The sequence below is a fragment of the Myotis brandtii genome, unplaced genomic scaffold (genome assembly GCF_000412655.1).
Source record: "Myotis brandtii unplaced genomic scaffold, ASM41265v1 scaffold26, whole genome shotgun sequence".
In the NCBI taxonomy this organism is placed as follows: Eukaryota; Metazoa; Chordata; class Mammalia; order Chiroptera; family Vespertilionidae; genus Myotis; species Myotis brandtii.
Genome location: NW_005359880.1, coordinates 1163972 through 1188181, shown reverse-complemented (window position 1 = coordinate 1188181; position 24210 = coordinate 1163972). Strand labels below are relative to the sequence as shown.

General features: G+C 38.1%; 1 protein-coding gene across 2 annotated transcripts in view; it reads right to left on the bottom strand.

Moving 5' to 3' along the window:
- Positions 1–24210, bottom strand: part of LEPR (leptin receptor) — a 91354-nt gene that overhangs the window by 28069 nt on the left and 39075 nt on the right. For both annotated transcript variants that reach the window (XM_005868029.2, XM_005868030.2), the window contains exons 3-7: positions 19133–19462; positions 17097–17220; positions 4943–5151; positions 3726–3868; positions 1373–1517 (exon numbers count right to left, since the gene is read on the bottom strand). In XM_005868029.2, the coding sequence (XP_005868091.1) occupies positions 1373–1517; positions 3726–3868; positions 4943–5151; positions 17097–17220; positions 19133–19462 (951 nt within the window). The remainder of the gene's footprint in view (positions 1–1372; positions 1518–3725; positions 3869–4942; positions 5152–17096; positions 17221–19132; positions 19463–24210) is intronic.

The window sequence follows — 24210 nt, the reverse complement described above, 5'->3', positions numbered from 1 at the left end:
AAAACAAAATCGAAAACACTTCATTGGTTTTTAAGGTCTCTGCAATAGCATGCTAAACTCCAATATCTTTATATTTAAAATCTACGCCAGCCATTGGCAGTTAAACATAAACAGAAAAAAACTTAGTAGCATGAAAGTACTGGACGGAAGCCAGTGCATTAGGTTTATAAACTAGTGTGGAGTGGCATTCAAGCCTCATAGTACATTACTTACTGCAAATGAGTACCTAGGAGGGACCTGAGAGACCATTAACCTACCTTCCATGTGCTCCACATCTCGTTACTGAGCTGCTTCAAAAGACTCAGAATAATCCATTTTTCAAAAGAGTACAAATGAACTTTTAAAAATTAAGTTGAAGCTTTTTGTTTTAAAGGTAATAAACACACAAAACATTTCACTTCAAAATCGAATGCATATAATTAAGGCTTAACTCGGAAGTCAGATTAAAGTCAAAGTATTTTGGCATGATTAAGTGCTAAAATATTAGCTTAAAATAAGGAAGACAATTTATTAAAAACCTGACAATTTGTCAAATTTACATTAAACAAATGTATTGAAATTGATGGGGTAAATGTTGAATATTTACTTTTTAAATAATATAAATAAGGCCCTCGCCAGTTTGGCTCAGTGGGTAGAGCGTCAGCCTGCAGACTGAAGGGTCCCAAGTTCGATTCTGGCCAAGGGCACATGCCCAGGTTGTGGGTTTGATCCCCAGTGGGGGTCATGTAGGAGGCAGCCAATCAATGATTTTCTCTCATCATTGATGTTTCTCTCTCTCTCTCCCTCTCCCTTCCTCTCTGAAATCAATAAAACAATATATATAGAAAAATATATTTTTTAATAAATATATCTGATTTTTCAAAATGTGAGTTAAGGAGTCCTGACCGGTGTGGCTCAGTTGGTTGGAACATCATCCTGTGCACTAAAAGATGGCAGGTTCAATTCCTGGTCAGGGCACATACCCAGATTTCGGGTTCGATTTTCAGTCAAGTCCCATGCAGAAGGCTACCGATCGATGTTTCTCTCTCACATCAATATTTCTCTCTCTCCCTGCCTTCCTCTCTCTAAGATTAATTTTTTTTAAAGTAAGTTAAGGAAACATCAATACAAGTAGTGTTCTGAATTTGTGAGTTTGAAACTTTTATATTAACTGTACATTTTGAAAAAGAAAGTAATTCAACAAGATACTGCTATGGATGCATACACACCTGGGAGCTCTTATACAAGTTTTCATTAACAAATTAGCTTTTTCAAAATTTATGTAGAAATGTCTTTCTGGTTTAGTGCCACAAAACTTAAGAGTCTTATACCAAACGCAACTTCAAAAAAACATATTCCCTTTTTAATAGAAGGTACTATTAAAAAAACCTACCTTGTGTGGTAAAAATAAGAGGGTTGCTCCAGTCACTCCAGATGCCTGGGCCATCCAGCCTCTTGCCCCTCACCTGAACCTCATACGAAGACCCAGGAAGCACACTGTCTATTAGCAGAGATGTGGCTGAGACGATCTCATCAGCCTGTTAAATATTATTTGAAAACACCAAAGTATCAAGTCACTGCGAGCCCTTTACCCCTTGTGAGATCACAAGCAAGTCTCAACAAATTTCAAAGAATTAAAATCTCAGAGAGGAGTTAGCTGGCCACAATGGAATTAAACAGAAATCAATAACCAAATAACAAAGGTTGGTACATTAGTCAATAAAATTTTACATAACCATGAGTCCAAGAATCACAATGACAATAAACAAATATTTTTAACTGGATGATAATGAATATAACTTTTCAAGTCTTGAGATATATAGCTAGTGTCAGTGGGAAGCGTCATGCCCCTGCTGACAACTGGAAAGCACACGGTGGAAATGATGAGCAGGGTGAACAGAGAACTGCTTTGTTCCTAGAGGAAAACGTCACAGAAGGAGGGCATGAATAATTTTTAAGAATCTTAGTCTGATGATAAACTACAGTGAATCAAAATACAGTTTATAAAGTAGAAGGAAAATATTTAAGAGACCTAACTCTGCATAAAACAACCACCAGCAAAGAATTGCTTAGCGAATAAATTCAGTTTCCTAATGATATACTCTAAAACTATTGGACTTCCCTGTGTCTTAGACTTCAAGGTGTCATAGAATGAAAATGGTGAAAAGCATTAGGAACCCATTAAACAATATCAGATCACCTATAGTATTTAAAATCCTGTTTTCTCAATTTTACAGATCAGAAAGCTGAAGCCCAGAGAAGTCTTAACTCTGCTTTTCTATACACATCATAAAAGGATTCCCATCCTACTCTTTATGAAAATAAAGTCTTAAAAAAAGTTGGTCTAGATCTAAGAAAACAGATATTTATCTCTAAATCACAGAACAATTAGTCTCACAAAGTGCCAAAGTCCATGCATGGCCCACGAGGTTCTTAACAATCTCCCTGTTCTCCTCCCCTAACTTTCTTGGTTTTATTGCATACTAGAGGCCCGATGCATGAAATTCGTGCAAGGGGCTCAGCCCTCGCAGCCCTGGCTGCCTCTTGCAGCCCCTCACAGGCCCCTCACAGCCCCTCACAGCCTTGGCTGGCCCTCACAGCCCTGGCTTCATCCGGAAGGTCATCCGGATGGTTGTCCAGAAGTTCGTCCGGATGGTCATTCTGCTGTTTGATCTAATTAGCATATTAACTCTTTATTATATAGGATTAGTTGATTGATTGGTTTTGATTGAGGTAACTGGTTAGTAACATTATATTGGTTTGGGAAAACTGGACAGTCACATGCAACAGAATGAAACTAGACCACTATTCCCTTTGATTTTATCCACTTCGATTCACTGTTACTCTTACTCTCATTCACTCCCCTGGCCTCCAGCCTCTCACCCAGGTTAGAACCTCTGAATGGCTGTTTTCTCTATTTGGAACCGGATTCCCCCACATATTTACATTGCCAGCCTCTCAATGAAATCTTCCCCTACCTCCATTTAATGCTATAACCCACCGTCTCTCACCAGTACTCCCAAACTCCTCTCATTTTGGTCTACTACCCCAGTATATCCTGATACAAGCATGCCCGTTCTTGATATGTAGCAGGAGCTCCACAAAAACTTACTGAGAAAATGAAAAAAGGATTTGATACACTTTACAGTGCAAATGCATATACTGCACTGCATGTAAACAAATATACTAAGCAATTTTTAAAAGGATTAAATGTAACATCAGAAATCAAAGAAGATCAGTAGGTGAAAAAATTATAAGTGAATTCAAGTTTGTGTAGTTGGACTTCCTGTAGCCATTAAACTGTGTGTGTGTGTGTGTGTGTGTGTGTGTGTAAATGAGAGGAAGAAAGAAGAGAGGGGAGGGGAAGAGAAAACAGGGGAAAGAAGAGAGATCAATTTAATATATATAAACTTTTTTAGAAGAGAAGCTTTCTCTATCACTAAATTCTGGAAGGAATTTGTCATACTCCTCAATAGGTAACATAGACCCATATATAAGCAACACTGAGTAACGTCAAATAATTTTTCTAAAAGCATTTTACAGAAGATGCAGAAATGCTGTTCATATGGTAAGTTCCTATGCTGATCTTAAATGAACGCCAGTGGTGCAATGTTAAGTTATAACGGATCCTGCTCTACAAGGAGCAGGCATATTTGGTATGCGGAGAGCACTTTCTATGGGACATAGATGAGTCTCACCTTTACTTTAGTTGCATCTCAACTTTTCCTTTACTAAAATATACTTACTTCTCTCATACTTGTAGAATTCTCTGAATATTTCACTTCATATTGAAGTTGAAATGGTACCAATGTTGAACTGGACCAAGAAATCTTTAAATCACCACTGTCTGTGATTTCCATATGCAAACCTAATGGTGGATCGGGCTTCACTTAAGAAAAAAAAAAAGAAAAAAAAGAACATGTTTTAAGTGAAGCATTTCTTGTGATAATCATAAAATGAAGTCAAATTGAAATTTTAGCATATCTTGTTCTTTCAACTACTTAAAAGGTGACCTGGAGGACAAATTACTTGAAAGTCCTAATGTTAAGATATAATGTCATATGCAGATTCAAAAAGTGATATATCCCCAATAACTTAGAAGTAAAGGAGAAATTGTGAGGAAAATTGTTTCAGATACCTAGAAAAGTGACTCTAGTGATGTCAAAAACAATGATGCAAAGATACAAGTAAAGAGTTAATATATAACTACCTAAGGAAATATGAGCTGAAAAAATAGTAACACTGTTTAATTATATATTAATAATTAAAATATATTATTTAACATATGTACACAAAACTGAATTAAAAAGTTAAATATTTTAAGTTAACATTTACTTATATTAGTCACATTTGTAGTGACATATTCAAGCTGGTCAAAAATTTAGGGGGATCTTTGCACTGAAAACATGGAGCATTACCTATTATTTGAGTTTTTCTTTTGCTCAGATTTGTATAGAAAATTACTCCTTGTTTACTTTTTGTTTATCTCTGCCCACTATTATTTGTCCCTACTCTGTAAGGCAAGAACTTTATCTCATTCACCACTGTTTTCCACAGCTCCCAAATCATGAGCCTCTAAGAAATATTTATTGAAGGAATAAATCCAGGCAAAAAAAAAAAGCTCCTAATTATTTTCATAAATAGTTATCTGAGATGTAAAAATGTGATAACCAAATACTTTATTAGTATATCTCATTAGACAGATCCAGGATTTAAAGAAATAAAACTGTTTTCAAGCAAGAATTTAGGTTACAATTGCAAAGATAGCAATACTACTGTTACTACTGAATGACTGAATGCTACAACCATTCCAGAAGCTGCTCACAATACTCCCTGGCACCACGTTTACCATGATTACAGAGCTGGTGAAAGTGAGATAAGCTAGTGACAAATTTTGTAAGCCGTGTTTAACCTGTTTGTATGACTGATGTTTAGATCTATGATTTTCTTATGCACAACTTACCGATAGTGATGGGTTGAACTGACATTAAAGGTGACTGAAAAACCACTCCCCCAGATGTGATTTTTAAATACATAGAGAGAGTGCAGTTGAGTTTGGCTGCTGGCACAGACACATGGCATTCACAACATTTATGAGCACTGCAGTTGCACTGAACAAGCTGGAAACTGCCTTTCTGGGGGACCAACGGTGATTCTGCTAACACTTCAGGCCTACGTGAAAAAGGAGAGGCAAACATTAATATAGATGTAAAGGTACTGACTATATTTAAAATGTAGGACACAAAATCCAAATTGAAATAAGCTATTCTGGACACCCAGCATAAAGGGCATCGGCAAAGCCACACATTATATCAGGGAAACAAAGATAAGGGTCAAAGCAGGTTAGCTGTCAGAAATGATATAAGCAAGAAGAGAAGTACAAAAAGGGAAGAAAAATTGCTATCCTAAAATCCTATACCCAATGTAAATATCTTTCAAAATAAATGTGAAATGACGACATTTTTGCTGGCATACCAAAACTGAAAGAATTCACCACCATGAGACCTGCATTATAAAACATGTTAAAGAAAGTCCTTCAGGCAAAAAGAAAATGAATGATAGCAAATGAAAGTTTAGTTCTACACAAAGAAATAAAATTTAATGGAGGGTAAATATGTACGGATGATCTAAAGCAAAAATAATTACCATGTAGTGTGGGGTTTATACCATAAGTAGAAGTAAAATGTATGACATTAGCACCAAGCTTAGAAAGGGGGGAGATGTGTTATTATGCAGTGAAGTGGTGTAATATCACTTGGAGGTATAATATCAGGCTATCTTATAAATCCTAAAGCAACCACTAAAATAATAAATTGTATGTGATAAATATACCAATTACAAACTCAGTGTGGAGGAAGTGTTGCTTTAGAAATTGTGTTAACTTGTAAATACATGTGCATTCAGATATAAACACAACAGGAAAGAAATGTACCCTAGTCTTTCCAAACACGTCCCACTAGCATTAAATGTTTTAAATTATGATAAATTTTCATAATTTATCATAGACTTTAGTATTCATTTAGTTCTAAAATACCAATCAGGAAACAACATATACAGACCTTTTAATGTGGAAAGCAGTCTGCTGAGCACTGTGTAAGGAATAATATTGTTGCAAAAAGCACACTAAATTCACACTGAGACTTAAACTCAAGTTATTATGTTTGCTTATGAGCCATAGACATGTAAGGGCATTTTATGAGCCTCGGTTTCCTTAATCCTTAAGACAGAGAAAATGCCTGCAATATCTATCTTTACAAGGTTGTAGTAAATATCAAAGACAATTACATAAAAGTATCTTTGAAAACTTGAAGTGCTGTACACCCATAAAATACTGTTTTTAATCAGAGGTAGATTGACTTAGTACTTTCCATTTTATATAAATCTTTAAACAAAGCCAATAAAATGTAATTTTTAAAAATATTATGCCTTGCCTTTTATGTGTTTTCCACAGATTAAGATAAAAGCTTTTATCAAAGGGATATGGAACAAATTGAATAAATTGTGGTTTTATGCCAGAAGCTTTGACTGAAGAACTCCCAAATTTTAAGACAAAAATAGAACTGAACCGATAACAAGACATATATTCTCAACTAATATTTTTTGATGTTTTTAAGGATAAAAAATTCTAGTGATATTTTTCTTTTTAAAATAAAAAATAAGCTGGAATTACACTCTCTTGACTTAGATGGTCTTGCCAATTCCATCCTTTTCTAAATACAGTGGATAATTGTAGAATAGGGCTGATTACCAATTAGATTAACTCTTTGGTTTCTATAACACTTCACTGTTGTGTTCTATTTAGTCAATCTTCATATTCTTTAAAATTTCAATATACACAAAGAAGCTAAAAATAAGTAGCAAAAATTCATAGTAACTATATATAATTATATAAAACTATAGAATACATATTACAGTAATTCATAATTTGTTTTTTCTTAAAAGCATCTCTATTCAGAAATTTCCCAAGCCATCCCAACAGATAACCCTATCACGAAACTCTAAGAATCAATCTAAAACTAATTTTCAAATGTTCTAAGCAGGAGTCAGGAAACTACAACCCACAAGCCAAATATACCTCTTTTTGTACAGTCTTTGAGCTAAGAATGGTTTCTTACATTTTCAAATGTTTTCTAAAAAAAAAAAAGAAGAAGAAAAGAAAAGAAAAGAAAGAAAAGGAAGAATGTTCTGTGGTATGTGGAAATTATATAAAATTCAAATGTTAGTGTCCATAAAAAGAGGCATGCTCAATTGTTTACGTATTAACTATGGCTACAAGGTTATGACAGAGACACTCTGGCCTGCAAAATCTAAAATACTGGCTAGCAATCCCAGCTAGCATGGCTCGGTGGTTGAGCATTGACCTATGAACCAGGAGGTCACGGTTCAATTCCCGGCCAGGGCACATGTCCAGGTTGCAGGCTCGATTCCCAGTGTGGGGCATGAAGGAGGCAGCCAATCAATGATTCTCTCTCATCACTGATGTTTCTATCTCTCTCTCCCTCTCTCTTCCTCTCTGAAATCAATAAAAATATTTTTTTTAAATAATAAAATATTAGCTACCTGGCCCTTTAAGAAAAAAAATTTCAATCCCAGCTATAGGCCAAAAATACTTTGTATTCCTTAGTGGTGGGTACTTGATGGGTAAAAGACACAGAAACAGAGAAACAACATTAAATATATCAGCAAATTTCATAATATAACATATTTACAATTTACATAAAACACCTTGAGAATCAATATCTACTACAATTTTTTAATCCACCTTATGAGGGAACTAGTATCACCTACTTTATGGGTAAGAAACTGAGGCTCCGAGAGAAGGTAGACCTCACATGAAGTCTTGCCCTTCCATCTTCAGTGCTCATTTCATTACACCCAAGATGCCTTATTATTACAAGATAAATTTATCTGTTGCCATTGTCATTTTATATACAGGATAATAAAGACTTTAGGGGCCACAACTAACGAATCCTTAATATGAGCTGTGTTAATATTTCTATAAATTAGAACATTAGAGAATTATATAGTTATTTCAAATTATTTTTTTCCTTGAGGAAAACATTTGATATTTGTCATATTTAGGAGAACAGAAATTTTTCCAAGTTTGTGTGAAACCTGGACTACACCAGCTTTGCTACTTGCCAAAGTCAGCACGAGAACTCCTTTTACCTTCAAAAAGACTTTTAAAAGTTTTAAGTATTTATGAACATCAAATGATACTCTAAAAATTTGATACTTTTAAACTATAAGGATTAAAATGATGGTCAATATTTTAAAATAAAAAAGAGATACATTGGCTTAAAATAACCAAAACAAGAATTTCTGGCCCTGGCCCAGCGGCTCAGTTAGTTGAACATCATCCCGTACACCAAAAGGTTTCAGGTTCGATTCCAGGTCAGGGCACATACCCAAGTTTCGAGTTCAATCCTTTTTGGGAGGAAAGAATTACTGAAATTCCTAAAATATTTTTATGCAGCAAGCTATTTTATGCCTTGCCAGTACACTCACACACACACACACACACACACACACACACACACACACACACAGTGCTTCTATTTATTTAATCTCACTTTACTTGAAAGGGAAATAGTAAAAACAAACAAACAAACAAATAAACAAAAACATCTGTCAAATAAATTTTAAATTTGGCTTATTTGCAAATTTTACATTTGGTCCATTTTCCACTCAAAATTTACATATATATAAGTACTTAGTATTGAAATTTCATTTTTGGTAGCCACAGTAGTTTACAGAAAGCACATTCTGTCCTCTGACCTTTGGTCAAGTTATTTGTTTCCAGAAAATTTTTCTATGAATGTATTAAAACTTTTATAAGCCGAGATTTATACTAAATTATTATAGGAATAACACCAAATTGGTGCTACCCAAACTTCTGATTGTGACATAAACTTAGAGCAAAACATAATAGACAAACCAATTAACAGGAATTGGAAAATTTAATATCAGCTTTGTATGTAATTTAGTCAAGTCACTTATTTTAAATCTCAGACTAGTAATCTATATAAATGTTACCCAAAAATTCTACTTTGCCAATCCCAAATAATTTCAAAACCAGGTTAGTGTCCCAGACTAGTCTTATCATAAGAGTCACATGGAGGCTTAAAAAATAGATTCCGAGACTCTCCATGGAGAATTCGGTAGGTCTGGGGCTGAGGCATCTGTTTTTAGTAAGTGTTACGGATCAGTGGTTCTCAAAGTCTAGTCCATAACCAGTCACATCAGCATCACCTGGAACTTGACAGAAATGCAAATTACCGACTCCAACCCAGATCTTGTGAATCAGGTCCAAGTGGGAAGCACTGAACTAGGTAAATCTTATCAAGAAAACAAGTTTAAGAAGCATTTTGTAAAAACACAAAGTACTCTTCTGATGTAAAATATTACCAAACAATGAGAAATCAACGAGGATGAGAGAGAGAAAGAAAATAAAAGAGGAAAACAAGAGGAATGTAACAAAAACAAATGGACCTTAAAGTGTATCAAGTTAATAATATAACCACAAGGGACAGAGAAGGAGGAGAAGGAATCCTAATTAACTTTGGAACTAGTATTTTGCCAATGTAAGCGTTAGCCTTAGCAAAGACAAAACAAGTCTAAACATTATACTCTAATTAGTATGTTTTTCACAGTGGTATGGGTTAGCAATTTCAAAATAACTTGATATGTATTCTAGGACTGAGCAAATAGGTAACAGATTGTGGGAAAGGGAAGCCAGGTGTTTTACTACTGGAGTAAGGAGTTACAGGAAAAGAAAAAAGGCTAGAACAGATCCTGTGGCTTTAGAGTAAAATGGGAAATATTAGTATGAACACACACTTTTAATATATTTATATACAGAGAGATGTAGATATGTAGATTTGTGTATACATATGTAACATGTCTGTATTGTGTGTGTACACATATAACTAGCTCTATAGTTAAGAGGACCTAGCAACAGTGCAACCCAAGTAACAGTAAACATCTAGCCCCCAGATACTGCTTTGTAAATACCATTCTCCAATAAAAAAGAATCGGGGCTCCTTAGAGAAATAGCAGTTTCCAGTGTTATAGCAGGAAAAGTATAAAATCAACCTGAAACATTGTAATGCTGGAAAGTAAAAAATCCTCAAAAACAAATGTAAAAGATGGGACACATCAAAGGGACACAAGGACCAGCTTGAATAAGCTTCAACTAGCCAATGAGATCATTTGAAAAATAAAATAATGAAAGTGATTATAGCCCGTAAATTAAAATAATCCATGAGTCCATCTTTATAGGGAGGAAGGAAGAGAGAGGGAGAAGGAGATGAGAAAAGAAAGAAAGGAAGGAAGGAAGGAAGGAAGGAAGGAAGGAAGGAAGGAAGGAAGGAAGGAAGGAAGGAAAAAAGGGAAGAATGGAAAGTATACTTCTCACAGAGCCTAGCACTGTGACCTGTACACACTAAATGTTTCTTGATTGAATAACACTATTTCTAAAATGACCCAATTAACTGTGAACACTTTTATTTACTTTAAAAATAATGTATTTTTCTTCTCTAAAAATTTCAGTCGGTTCTTTTTTATCATCAATTTCATGTTTTATAGCCTCACTAGAGGCCTGGTGCACAAAATTCGTGCACTGGAGGGGGGGGGTCCTTCAGCCCAGCCTGCGCCCTCTTGCAGTCTGGGACTCCTAGCTCCTTACCACCTGCCTGCTCACTGCTCCTTACCACTCGGCTCCCTACTCCTTAGCACTGCAGTGGAGGCGGGAGAGGCTCCCACCATTGCCTCTACTCTCACCAGCTGTGAGCCCGGCTTCTGGCTGAGCAATGCTCCCCCTGTGGGAGTGCACTAACCACCAGGAGGCAGCTCCTGCATTGAGCACCTGTCCCCTGGTGGTCAGTGCGCATCATAGCAACTGGTCACTCAGCCGGTTGTTCCGCTATTCAGTCTATTTTCATATTAGGGTTTTATTATATAGCACTAGAGGCCCAGTGCATGAAATTGGTGCATGGGTAGGGTCCCTAGGCCTGGTTGGCTATCAGGGCTGATCAGGTTCCCCGCCTCCCCACCTCCTCCTTCCCTTGCCACCCAGGCATGCCACCATCACGTGGTTCCTTGTCACCGCCTCCCCACCTCCCCGCCTCCTCCTTTCCTAGCTCCCTCAGTGCCCCGCCACTGCCGCTGGTCACTTGCCATGTTCCACATTGCCCCCGGTGGTCAGCGCATGTCATAGCAAGCGATGGAACTCCCATTCTCCCAGTCGAACTCCCGAGGGGACACTTTGCATATTAGCCTTTTATATATATAGATTATATTAATATTTTTCTTTATGTCCAGAGCATGTGGAGTATATTAATAATAGGTATCCTTGTCTGTTAATTCTATCATCTCTGTCATTTCTGGGTCTTTTTCTATTGACTGATTTTTATTTTTCTCCTGGTTATAGGTTATATTTTTCTGTTACTTCATATACAGAAAAGTGTATTTCCTGTTCCTTTAGTATTTTTTACCGGATGCCAGACATTGTGAATATTATGCTTTTTTACTGGATGACAGACATTGTGAATATTATGCTTACTCTAAAAGAATGGACGATTTTGTTCTGGCAGTCAGTAAAGTTACTTCAGCACTAGTCTAAGCCTTTTAAGCTTTTTTTTTTTTTAGTTTGGGGGAAGATAGTATAGAGAAGCCTTGAATCTAGGAGTAATCTGGCCCCACTTAAAAGTAGGTTATTATGGGGTTTCTACTAAAAGTCATTGACATCCAACAAGGTCTCTCCAATCTACTTGGTGGAAAATTTAATTATTCTTGGTCCCATGTGACTTCTGGGGATTGTTTAGCTTACAGCTCCTGGTAACTGTTCTCTTCTAAGTAGCTTTCCTACCTACCATCATGGCAGACTGGTATCCAGCCAAAGAGTCAAGGGGTCCCCCATAATAGTTTCTGTGCGCATCCCTGCTTCAAGTACTCTGCTCCATGAATTCAAGCCCCTATATACTATCTGAACTTCTATCTCTGTCTTCTTGAATCAGCAATATTTCTGGGCTCTGCTTGAGTTCCCCAGCCCTGTGTCATGTTCAGGTACCCAAAAGGCAGAGCCACTAAACATGGAGGATTACTCCTGAGGTTGAGGGAGTAAGCTTAACACAAGAGGTAGGAGGAGAAAGGGTCAAAGTGTGGGATCCTTGAAACTGAGATTATAGAAATAACATGCTTATCATTAATGACAAGGTCTGGAGTATGTCCATGAGAAAGGGTTAATTAGATGGGGTAAAAGGAAAAAAAAGAATAATGAAAGTAAAGTATTCAAGAAATTGAAGATAACCCATGTGGATGTTGAAATCACCAAGAGGGCTGACAGGAGTAATAGTGAAGAGACCAAGTAAACTAGATGTAGTGAAATGGAGTGGCTACTTGATGAAAACGTGTGACCAAGGAAATCCACGTTATAAACGGGAGTTACAAAAGTCCACACTCTCTGGATAACCCTTGCTTAGTCATCCACATTGATCTGTCATCATCCCCCAGCTTCCGGACCCAATCACACTCAACGTTTCAAGTCTTCAAATGTCTACGTGTGCCTACGGGCCTTTGCAAATGCCCTTCACTCTATCTGGCTCATTCTTCTCTGCCCCCTCAGAATACTTGTAGTATGTTTCCACGTGTCCCTGTGTTTATTACATGACAGCATTTTCAAACTTTATTATGTCCTTTGTCTTTACTATTAGCTCCAGGAGGGCAAGGGCTCAGTCGAGTTAACATTGTTCCCCACACTCAGCTCAGTGTCTGGTGTACACAGTAGGCAACTCATGAAGGAAGAAGAGGATTTCCATCCTAGATCTAAGATAAAAGGTCTAAAGCAGTTCCAGGATATCACATTTCTTTGGTATCTCTCCTTCAGATTCTCTGACAAACATTAATATCTGAGCTCAAACAACGCTTTCCCTAAAGGGACATTTTTATAGGACTTTAAAACTCTTATAAATATTAGGTGTTAGTTCTTTTTAAAAATATAATTATTTACACATGGAAGCATTTGAAAGATTTCTCTTGTGAATTTCCTAATGTCCACAGAAGGTGATTTTGATTAAAAACTTTTCTATAGTAACCACCATTATGGATTTTCTCTTCCATGGAGGTCTCATGTGTTATTCTGGCCATCTCTTCCTCCAGATCTAAAGAGTCTTATTTGAATTACTTAGAGATATATTGCACAAAGATGTGCACAAAAAATAAAATTCAAGGCAGAACTAGTATGTGACAATTGGTAAAATATACATATTCATCAGATTAAACCAAATCATACAAAGGATAGAAGAATTAATGTGGGGAAAAAGAGAGATCGCTTCTCGAATTGAATGCACTTAGGATAGGTTTTCCTGTATTGATATTTTTAGAAACCTGAGTTAAGAATAAAAGCAGGTAAAAAGAATCTGCTAAATTCATCATATGAGCAAGATTTTAAAAATCTAGTTAACTTATCATAATTTTCTTTTTTGTTGTTGTTTTGTTTTTGTTAATCCTCACCCAATGACATTTTTTCCATTGATTTTCTTGAGAGAGTGGAAGGGAGAGAGGGAGAGAGAGGAAGAAAGAGAGAGAAACATCAATGAGAGAGAAACTACATGAATTAGTTGCCTCACACATACACACCCCAACCAGGACCTCGGATCAAGCCTGCAACCCAGGTTTAAAAACTGTCTTTTAAACTTATGTAATGATGTTGATGCTTTTGCCCCTTTTTTTTCTGTTATTAGAGTTTGCATTCTCACAAAGAGTGCTTTGTAGCAGGTATTAATCTGTTTTGTACATAAATGTGTCAACAACTTGATGGTGGCATTTTTGAAATGTAAAACAAAGTGCTTGCAAATTGTAATTTTGCAATTGCACTTGTGTACTTTGTGTACTTAAAATAAAAAGTGATCCAAAGTATTTAGGTCACTGTAGGAATGTACTACATTGCAAATGCATTCTTTTCTCTGTGCTAAAGTCTGTTTTACCCAATAAAGCAGGAAATGTTCTGCCCCAAACTTCAGCTATATCTTCATCCCCATAGGCCATGGTCGGTAAACTGCGGCTCGCGAGCCACATGCGGCTCTTTGGCCCCTTGAGTGTGGCTCTTCCTAAGCCTTAGGAGTACCCTAATTAAGTTAATAACAATGTACCTATCTATATAGTTTAAGTTTAAAAAATTTGGCTCTCAAAAGAAATTTCAATCGTTGCACTGTTGATATTTGGCTTTGTTGACTAGAGTTTGCCGACCACTGACCTAGGGCTTCCTTTATTGTCTCAATACTCAGAAGACAAAGTGACCGTTCTTCATTCCTCTATCTGTGCTCTTTATCTGGAACTTGCCTATTCAACTACTCACTATCTATCATATACCTCCAATAGGTCCCTTTCTATTAGATCTCCAACTATTCTCTCCCTGCTGGGTCACTTTCTATAGACTAGAACTAAGCTCATTCTTCCCCATGCTTTAAATGTCCACCCTTAGCCTGGCATTGCCTGTATTCCTCCACCTTCCAACCTTCACAATCTCAGCTAGGCTTCTTGGGCCTCTTGGATTTATAGTCCAGCCATTTCTGTTGTGGACATTTATGTAGGTGCCTGGGCTGTCCGGCATCAGAGTGGAAAATCCACCATTCTGTAAGGCTGAAACACTGGCAGCGAGGGCACGTCCTCACCCATCAGATGCCCCCATTCAGGACACCGGCCCTGATGAGGACTCCACAGAGGAGCAGGGATGGCAGGCGCTTTTAGACTCATCAGTGGTAGCATCTAGGGACCAGCACTGAGATGTGGAAATTATTAGCACAGAGACGTTCAATGTCAGGGGTGACAGCAAGGACACCCTACCTGGGCAACGCTTGGGATAACCTTAAGAAATAGTTCAACATAAGTTATAAGTATTAACCACAGCCTGATAACCAGCACAAAAATGAGGATGATGTCCATTAAGCATATGTTCTTCCTTTTTGATTTACATTAACTGTATTTTTGTATGTAGTATATACAAATACATATATTAACTAATTTTTTATTTTTATATATTAAGTAATTTCCTCTGAATCACCTCCTTCCCCTATCATTTTACATAAGGATTCTTTACAATTTAGTATTTAGTTTACAGAATATTCATTTAGGCGAGACTGTGTCTGAATGTAAAGAGAAATTAATATTGCCCAGATATCAGAATTGTAAATGTTGCACAGAAATGGATACAACAATTGGCACATAGCATCTCCCTATTTTAGTGTCTCCTTTTGTTCAAAATGTAGTTGCACCTTAGTAAGTGAAAGCATGAAGCTACAGGGAAGTCGTAGTTCCAGTATGTGTAGAAAGGTATGTGTGGCTGCTATGTAGCCAACGGGGTGAGCTATGCTGGCGAAGCTTTTGTCTCTCATCTTCAAACCCACCCTCTATACTCTGCTTTCCCACGCTGCAGCTGAACCCTGCACAACCCCTGGATGCTGGTTAATCTCTACCTATAAGGGGTGCTAGGACACTAGAAGGCTGATGGAGGAACAGGGACTTGATCCTTCTTGTTTTGTTTCCTATTCATCACCCCAGCAAAGGCTCTTCACCTGGGTCGCTGCAGGTGATTTCAGTAACCAGGTCTTTTCCCCCCACATTCTCAGAACCAGCCATAACATGCCTCCTCGGAGACCTTTCAATACAGGCGATCCAGCATCCCCTCCTCAAATACATGAGTTTCAGCTCTATAGGGTCCCTCCATCAAGTGCCTGAGGAACCAGTACCAACTCCTCAGAAGTCAGCTCTTCAGGATCCTTCCCCCAAGTTTTGTTTGGTTCTGGCTACCTCCCTTTCCACTCCTTGAAACAGCTCTGGCCAAAGTTTCCATTACTTCCACACTGTCAAGTCAATAGATATTACTCAGACCTTATTATTCCGTTCTGTTATATCTGGCACAATTGACCTCTCTCTAGTCCCACCTTTAGACAATATTATTTCTTCATCAGTAACTTTCGCCTCGCTCAGCCATCGTGACTCAGTGGTTGAGCATTGACCTATGAACCAGGAGGTCACGGTTTGATTCCCAGTCAGGGCACATGCTCGGGTTGCAGGCTCAATCCCCAGTAGGGGGCATGTAGCAGGCAACCAATCAATGATTCTCTCTCATCATTGATGTTTCTATCTCTGTCTCTCTCTTCCTTCCTCTCTGAAATCAATAAAAATAAAATTTAAAAAATAATAATTTTGCCTCATCAATACATTTCTGAGGGGTAAATTAACAAAAATTTCTTAGAAAGCACTTTAGCAATATTGGTTCAACAAATCATTGCAAAGCATTTGTGTGAATATGTCCAGTGAGTTAATTTCTAGAGTGAGGAATGCTGTTAGGCATAGCCAGTGCTGTGAGTGTACATTTAGTAAGTGGTAGAGCCAGGTGGTCCAACTCCAAAATATGTCTTAGTAACCTCTACACCAGGGATTTTCAAACTTCAGTTCCATCAGAATCACCTAAGGGCTTGGTAAAACCTAGACCTACAGGCCCCACCCTCAGAATTTCTGGCTCACTAGTTCAGTTTCTAAGAAACTTCCAGGTAATGCTGACCTGCTTCTCAATACTACCTACTCACATTTTTTTTTCTTATTAGCTCTTCTTCAGCCCTGAAAACTCAACTCAGCCGGTCTCCTTCCTTAGGCAGCCCTCCCACCTCTCTTCTCTCACCAGCTGTCCTAGATATCCTCACCAAGGCTCCCACACGACTCTTGTGCTCCCACAGCTTCATGTGCGGGCCAGTACACATCAGCAACCACTAAAACTAAAACCCTGTGCCCTTCTGTCCCAACCACTAGCCTGTGAAAAATAAATAGAAAAAAAATTCCCATCCTCCACTCTAAGACCCCTAAATTGAGCTCAGACTTTTTTTCAGAATATATGCCCATTCATATCTGCAATGTCTTGCCACCTGAATAAAGAGGAGAAAAGAGAAAAACTAATGGAAAAGAAAGTTGTATAAAAAAAATATATAAACTGCCACCTAGAAACTTACATAGACATCAAAGGAAATGTATGGATAGGAGAGGTTTCATAATCTACTTCTACACATTTTTTTTAAAAAATGTGTCATAGAAATGTACAAATTAATTTAGTTGGTACTTACAGAACATATAAAAGATGGACCTTAAGGTCATAATTCTTGAAAGAATTGTTAAATAATGGCTCTATATAACAGATGAATAATTCCAAGTCCTCTTTCATCCAGCACTGTATGTTCCAGTTTGCACCTGAATTAAAAATAAACTGCTTTAAATCTGAAAAACATTCTGAACAACTCCCTGAAAGAGAAGAGCTAAATTAAATTTACCAGTGTTCTGATACAACTCACACTGCCCATTCTGAGAGAAAATAAAACAAAACAGGCTCTACCTAGTGGTATGTGTTTGCCAAAGTCATTCAGTGCCTTTGGCCTTCAGTTCCCTTTTTGTTTAAAGAAGAATTAAATTCAATTATTGCTTCTTAGACCTTTTTATCCTGAATCACTTACATAGGACAATCCTCAAAACAAAATCCTCACATAGCTCAGTTCAGGCTCACTTTCCAAGAGAAAAGAGAACATTAAATATCAAAGTACAAGCAAATGTGGAGCAATATTTATGTGTCTATTTTAGCAATAAAAGCAAGGTGATTCACATTTGAACTATGATGAATGTCTTAAATTCTCGTTATTATAATATTACAGGCTCCAAATATAACTGATGAAAGTTTATTTCACAGCACACTGAAAAACTCAGCTGGTAATGTAAGATAAACTATAGGTGGTTTGTAATTTAGAAAGCAAGAGTAGTTTAAGATAGTCTTAAACTATCTTAGGGCAACAGTAACATATTTCCCCAAACCTAAAAGATATCTTGAGCCCCACTTGGCAGAATAATCAATGGAAATCCTCAGTAACCACCACTTAAATTAATAATTTTAGTTTTAAAGACTAACTCATTCAGAAGTAACTAGCTATTAGCCTTTATTTATACAGTATATAAAATTAAAATCTACAGCATTGTGGTCATTCCTTTTATGTGAAAAAAATATTAACTTTTGTTTTATCATTTCAAAGCTCATCCTAAGGACCCTGATTTCTTATGTTCATTCTTAATACATTTAATAATCACTAGAAAGGCTAAGTTTCTTTACAAATTTTTTTAAGTGCTTAATTTTAGTGACAATGCAGTGGAATAAAACATTTATAACAAAATTAAAAGACTATAGATTCAATTGGAGGCACTGCTAACTTATTTTAAAACTCTGATTTTATTGCATATGTATGCTTTATCCTTATTCCTAAACTGATTTCCACAAACTGGAGTGTTTCTTCCATCGAATCAGTGGTGCTCCACCAGGGCCATTTGGTCCTCCATGGGGCATCTGGCAAACCCTGGAGCTATGTTGTGATTGTCACAACTGGAGAGGGAGTGGTACAGGCATCTAGTGGGTAGAAGCCAGAAATACTGCTAAACATCCTACAATGCACAGAACAGCCCTGCCTAACCAAGAATTATCTGGCCCAAAATGTCAATAGTGTAGAAGCTGAGAAATCCTGATTAATCCTACATAGGAATGCTATACATATGTGTGCCTTTATAGTGCCGCATCAAGTGACTCTGCTCTATTAGCTCTTCCAGAAGGCTTAGAAATAATTTTGTTGTTTAGATCTCCAGATGCAGCATTATTAACTATACTAGCTACATTCAGTATGCATTAACCTCACACAACAAAAACTCCTTGATTTAAAAGATCTATTGGGTACAGAGCAATTCTTTGTTTGAACAAATATTATTACTCACAATGCTTTAAAATGTAACTAATTTAACAATTGAATATTTTAAATATTTTATCAATTTAATAAGTTAGGTGTGCCTTTTCTATTTTAAAGCACACTTAGAAGACCACAAGAAATGTATTTATAGTTTAAAATAAGTTCCTTCATTACATTCTTATCTTATTTTATGGGACATAAAAAAAATTGGGGGCTTATTAGTTTGGTCACATGATGAATCCTAATTCTGTTACTAATACAAAATTATAATACATGTTAAGAATCCCATCCATAAGACATCAATTCCATGCAGTTTTCAGAGAATAAAAACATTTTGTTCAATACAGCTGAATAACAGCTAAATCTTGGAACATTAAAATACTTACCTATTTGTTGAAAAACTAAAGAATTTACTGTTGAAACGAATGCCTTCCCTTCAATGTTGTCTGCTTGTACAGAGCAGTTTTCATTTTCCTCACTCCAAATGCAACAGTGGAAAGTTGTTTTGGATGTTAAGTTAGAATAGTAGGTACCACTTGAATTAAATTTAGCTTCTAAAAGTGGCTCATAATATCCATTCAAATTTGAAGTGTTCTTTGGGATTCCAGCAGGCAAGAGAAAGTCGTAAGTTGTGTTTGGTGGCATGCAAAACAGCTTAAATCTCCAAGGAGTACTGGGATATGCCAAGTTAAATGCCGTTATCACATAAATAAATTCTGTTTGGACATTAAAAACACACATAAAAAATCATTTTGACTAAGACATAAATAGGAAGTATCTAAGATTAAACCATGCAGTGCTCAACAGTCATTATTTAACTTTCCAAGTGCTCAAATCAGTGCCTAATACATAGCTCTGTATGTCTATTGTATAATGTGTTATACTTGAGAGGTACATTTATTTATAGAGACAACTTCACTCTCTAGCACCCCTTTTTGGAAATTCATGCTTCTACTTTCTCATTAGGATAATTTATATTTTAATGAAAAGAAAGTATAACTAAATATTTCAATTTCAATTTCTAAAAATGAATATTCTAATGAACTCCAGCATAGATAAATATCTGAATGGACAATTACATAACCAAATATTGAAGTGCTGTTTTAATATTTCTCTTTTTTTTAAAATATATTTTATTGATTTTTTACAGAGAGGAAGGGAGAGAGATAGATAGATAGAAACATCGATGGGAGAGAAACATCGATCAGCTGCCTCCTGCACATCTCCCACTGGGGATGTGCCCGCAACCCAGGTACATGCCCTTGACCGGAATCGAACCTGGGACCTTTCAGTCCCCAGGCCGACGCTCTATCCTCTGAGCCAAACCGGTTTCGGCATATTTCTTTTTTAAAGTATGTTTTTATTGATTTCAGAGAAAAAAAGGGAGACAGAAAAAGTGACAGAAACATCAATAATGAGAGAGAATCACTGATTGGCTACCTCCTGCACGCCCCCTACTGGGGATCAAAGCCCGCAACCCAGGCACATGCCCTGACAGGGAATCAAACCATGACCTCCTGGTTCATAAGGTGATGCTCAACCTCTGAACAGCGCGGACCAGGCTGTTTTAATATTTCTTAAAAAGAATAACACCAAAATGTTAACAGAATTCTTTTATAAGGGTTTGTCTTTTATAATGTTAACAGAATTCTTTTATAAAGGGTTTGTCTTCAACATCAGGATTCTTGGATGAGCTGATCCTTCCCATAATCCTCCAGATACATGACGTCATATGAGACATACCCTTAATGCACTCTCCAAGTATCGGTGTACAATGACAAGACTTCTTACAGGAATCTTCCATTGCTGATTAAAGACAATTATCACTTTTAAGATACATCAAAGTTAAGCACAATTATAAAAAATCCTGTACCAAAAATAATCCTCAAAAGTGATACTTGTTTTTAAATAATGAATTATTTGAAAATAAAATATCAACTTTCTATAATTATTTCTTTTACAAGTTACCTAAATCCAACTGCTGAGTTACTTCATATACAGATTAATGCAGAATGAGAATTCTGCGAATTTTGCATGGATTTATATGGAATAAATATTTTGAAAAATTAGGGTAAAATGTAAGAAAATAGAAATTTCTAAAAATCAATTCACAATTATTTTAAATTATAAAAATAAGACATAAAAATATCCAAACAATACATAAATAGTGACTGTTAACAGCTTAGTTTCTAAATCTTTCTATAAATATAAATTAATATAAAAATGTATCAAATGCAAAAATTAAAGCAAAAATGATTAGCATGACTAACATTATTTTGCCCGGTGTTAATAAATAGCTACCATAACATCACTGAAAGTCAGTCCTCATTGCAACGGTGTTCCTTTGTACTTCAATATTTCTAACACATTTCTAAAATTATAATATCTCAATGAAAAGAGAATAACTTATTTCTTTGGTGTTACGAAACCCATGAATATGTAATGGTATTAATTAAAAGCATTATATTTTCTAGCTGCACATGGAGGATTCAGTTGGCTGAACTGAAGTTAGCCTAAATTCCTCAAAGAAGTATTTTAAATTTAAAATGTAATAATGAATGTCATAGACATAGCAACTATTGAATCAGTTCAATTAAAAGATCATTCTGTGTGCATGCTTCCTTTGAAAATGATATTTCTTTCCCTCCAAATGAACCCTAAACCTGCTAGGAGTCCAGAGCTTGCATCTCAAAGCACATGTTATCATGGTAACAATATCCCAGGAACTTTTCTGACTCACAGAACTTGATCACACTGCAAACTTTTGGGAAAGTTAATATGAAACATTTAAATGGAACCTAACAAAATGAGGTAGAGACGATGAGAAAATTATATTAAAAAGAATGAGTGTGTATTGTCTTTTGTGACATGGTTTGTTCTGAAATCTGTAGCAGTGGCGTTATCCTGAGTATTTTCTGTAAATATATAGATGGCTACAATGAGAAAGAATAGTATGTACAACAAAGAAGTAAAGAAGCGAATAAGAGCACCTTTAGATTGGAATGGCCAAGTAGATGCTCAGAACTAGTTGACACACAGGTAATGATTGCCAGATAAGATGGGTTTTGTAGATGATAGCTTGACTTTAATTTTAAAAACTAAGAAATTAACCTAAATTAGATGAGGTTTTTTTTTAACATCAGAATAAAACTAGAATGCAGTGAGAAGCAAGTGAAAATAGTATACTCAAAAGTCATTGGCAATGTGTGACTAATCTCAAACAGAAGCCTGCTGTGATTCAGGGCAGTTAAAAATCACAAGATAGTAACAAACACCTGTAAGCTTTCTCGTGAGGATATTCCTGCAATGGATAGGAGAAAGACTAGTATACATTTAATTTCTAAAGGCATTCTTCTGGTGGTATTCAAGATGAAAATTTCTAAGGTACATACCATCCCTTGATAATAACCCTTTATAATATGACTAGAGGCCCTGGATGAGGGGATGATGGCTGTTTGCAGCTGGTCACACCCCCTTCAGGGTGGGGGTCCCCACTGGGGTGCCTGGCCAGCCTGGATGAGGGGATGATGGCTGTTTGCAGCTGGTCACACCCCCTTCAGGGTGGGGGTCCCCACTGGGGTGCCTGGCCAGCCTGGATGAGGGGATGATGGCTGTTTGCAGCTGGTCACACCCCCTTCAGGGTGGGGGTCCCCACTGGGGTGCCTGGCCAGCCTGGATGAGGGGATGATGGCTGTTTGCAGCTGGTCACACCCCCTTCAGGGTGGGGGTCCCCACTGGGGTGCCTGGCCAGCCTGGATGAGGGGATGATGGCTGTTTGCAGCTGGTCACACACCCTTCAGGGTGGGGGTCCCCACTGGGGTGCCTGGCCAGCCTGGATGAGGGGATGATGGCTGTTTGCAGCTGGTCACACACCCTTCAGGGTGGGGGTCCCCACTGGGGTGCCTGGCCAGCCTGGATGAGGGGATGATGGCTGTTTGCAGCTGGTCACACACCCTTCAGGGTGGGGGTCCCCACTGGGGTGCCTGGCCAGCCTGGATGAGGGGATGATGGCTGTTTGCAGCTGGTCACACACCCTTCAGGGTGGGGGTCCCCACTGGGGTGCCTGGCCAGCCTGGATGAGGGGATGATGGCTGTTTGCAGCTGGTCACACACCCTTCAGGGTGGGGGTCCCCACTGGGGTGCCTGGCCAGCCTGGATGAGGGGATGATGGCTGTTTGCAGCTGGTCACACACCCTTCAGGGTGGGGGTCCCCACTGGGGTGCCTGGCCAGCCTGGATGAGGGGATGATGGCTGTTTGCAGCTGGTCACACACCCTTCAGGGTGGGGGTCCCCACTGGGGTGCCTGGCCAGCCTGGATGAGGGGATGATGGCTGTTTGCAGCTGGTCACACACCCTTCAGGGTGGGGGTCCCCACTGGGGTGCCTGGCCAGTCTGGGTGAGGGGCTGAGGGCTGCTTTCAGGCTGGCGGTTGTTGACTGAAGCTCCCAACCGCTCCTTTTTTTTCTCTTTTTTTATTTTATTCTGGGCCAGCTTTAGCTCTGGCTCTAGCTCTGAGGCTTCGTATCTGGTTTGTTTGCCGTTCTATAATCGAAACAATGTATAACTTCAGCTCTGAGATCCCGGCAGGCTGAAAGCTGGTTTCTAGGGTTTTGTTTAGCTTCTTATTTGCAACATAGTACATAGTTGCTTAGAGTTGCAACTCAGTGGCCGGCAAGTCAGGCGGGGAATGTTGGAGTCTGCAGTCACTGAAGCAAGGAAGCCTCATGTTCGCTTCCAGCTGCCTGGCTGCCGGCCGCCATCTTGGCTGACAGTTAATTTGCATAAGGATATGCTGATTAGCCAATGGGAAGGGTAGCGGTCGTACGCCAATTACCATGTTTCTCTTTTATTAGTGTAGATATTTGTTACTGTTTATCAGTTATAATTCAAAATAGAATTTCAAATGGTATCTCTATTCCATTTGAGAACAAACCCATCACTTTGTGTCATAGTCTTTTATTTTAAAGATTATCATCACATAAACTGCTCCTTCATTTAGAGAATTAAAGTTTTGACTGTCATCTGATATATATATATATACACACTTATGTGTATATGTACTTATGTGTGTGTATATATATATATATGTACACACACACATGCACACACACACACACACACACACTAGAGGCCATGTGCATAAAATTCATGCACAGGTAGGTCACTAGGGTGGCCGGCAATCAGGGCCGATCTGTGGGGTGACCGGCGGGGCAATTGGGGGACCCCAGCTGGCACCTGCCTTGGCCAGCCTGGTGCCACCCACTCATCGGCCTCGCCCCCCACCACCGCCCCTGCTGGTCACCTCCCTCTACAGGGTGACTGGCAGGGCGATCGGGGGGCCCCTGCTGGCACCCACCTTGGCTGGCCTGGTGCTGCCTGCTCCCTGGCCCCGTTGCCACCGACGGTCGCCTCCCTCTGTGGGGCGACCAGTGGGGTGATCGGGGGGGGGGGGGGGGCCACGCCC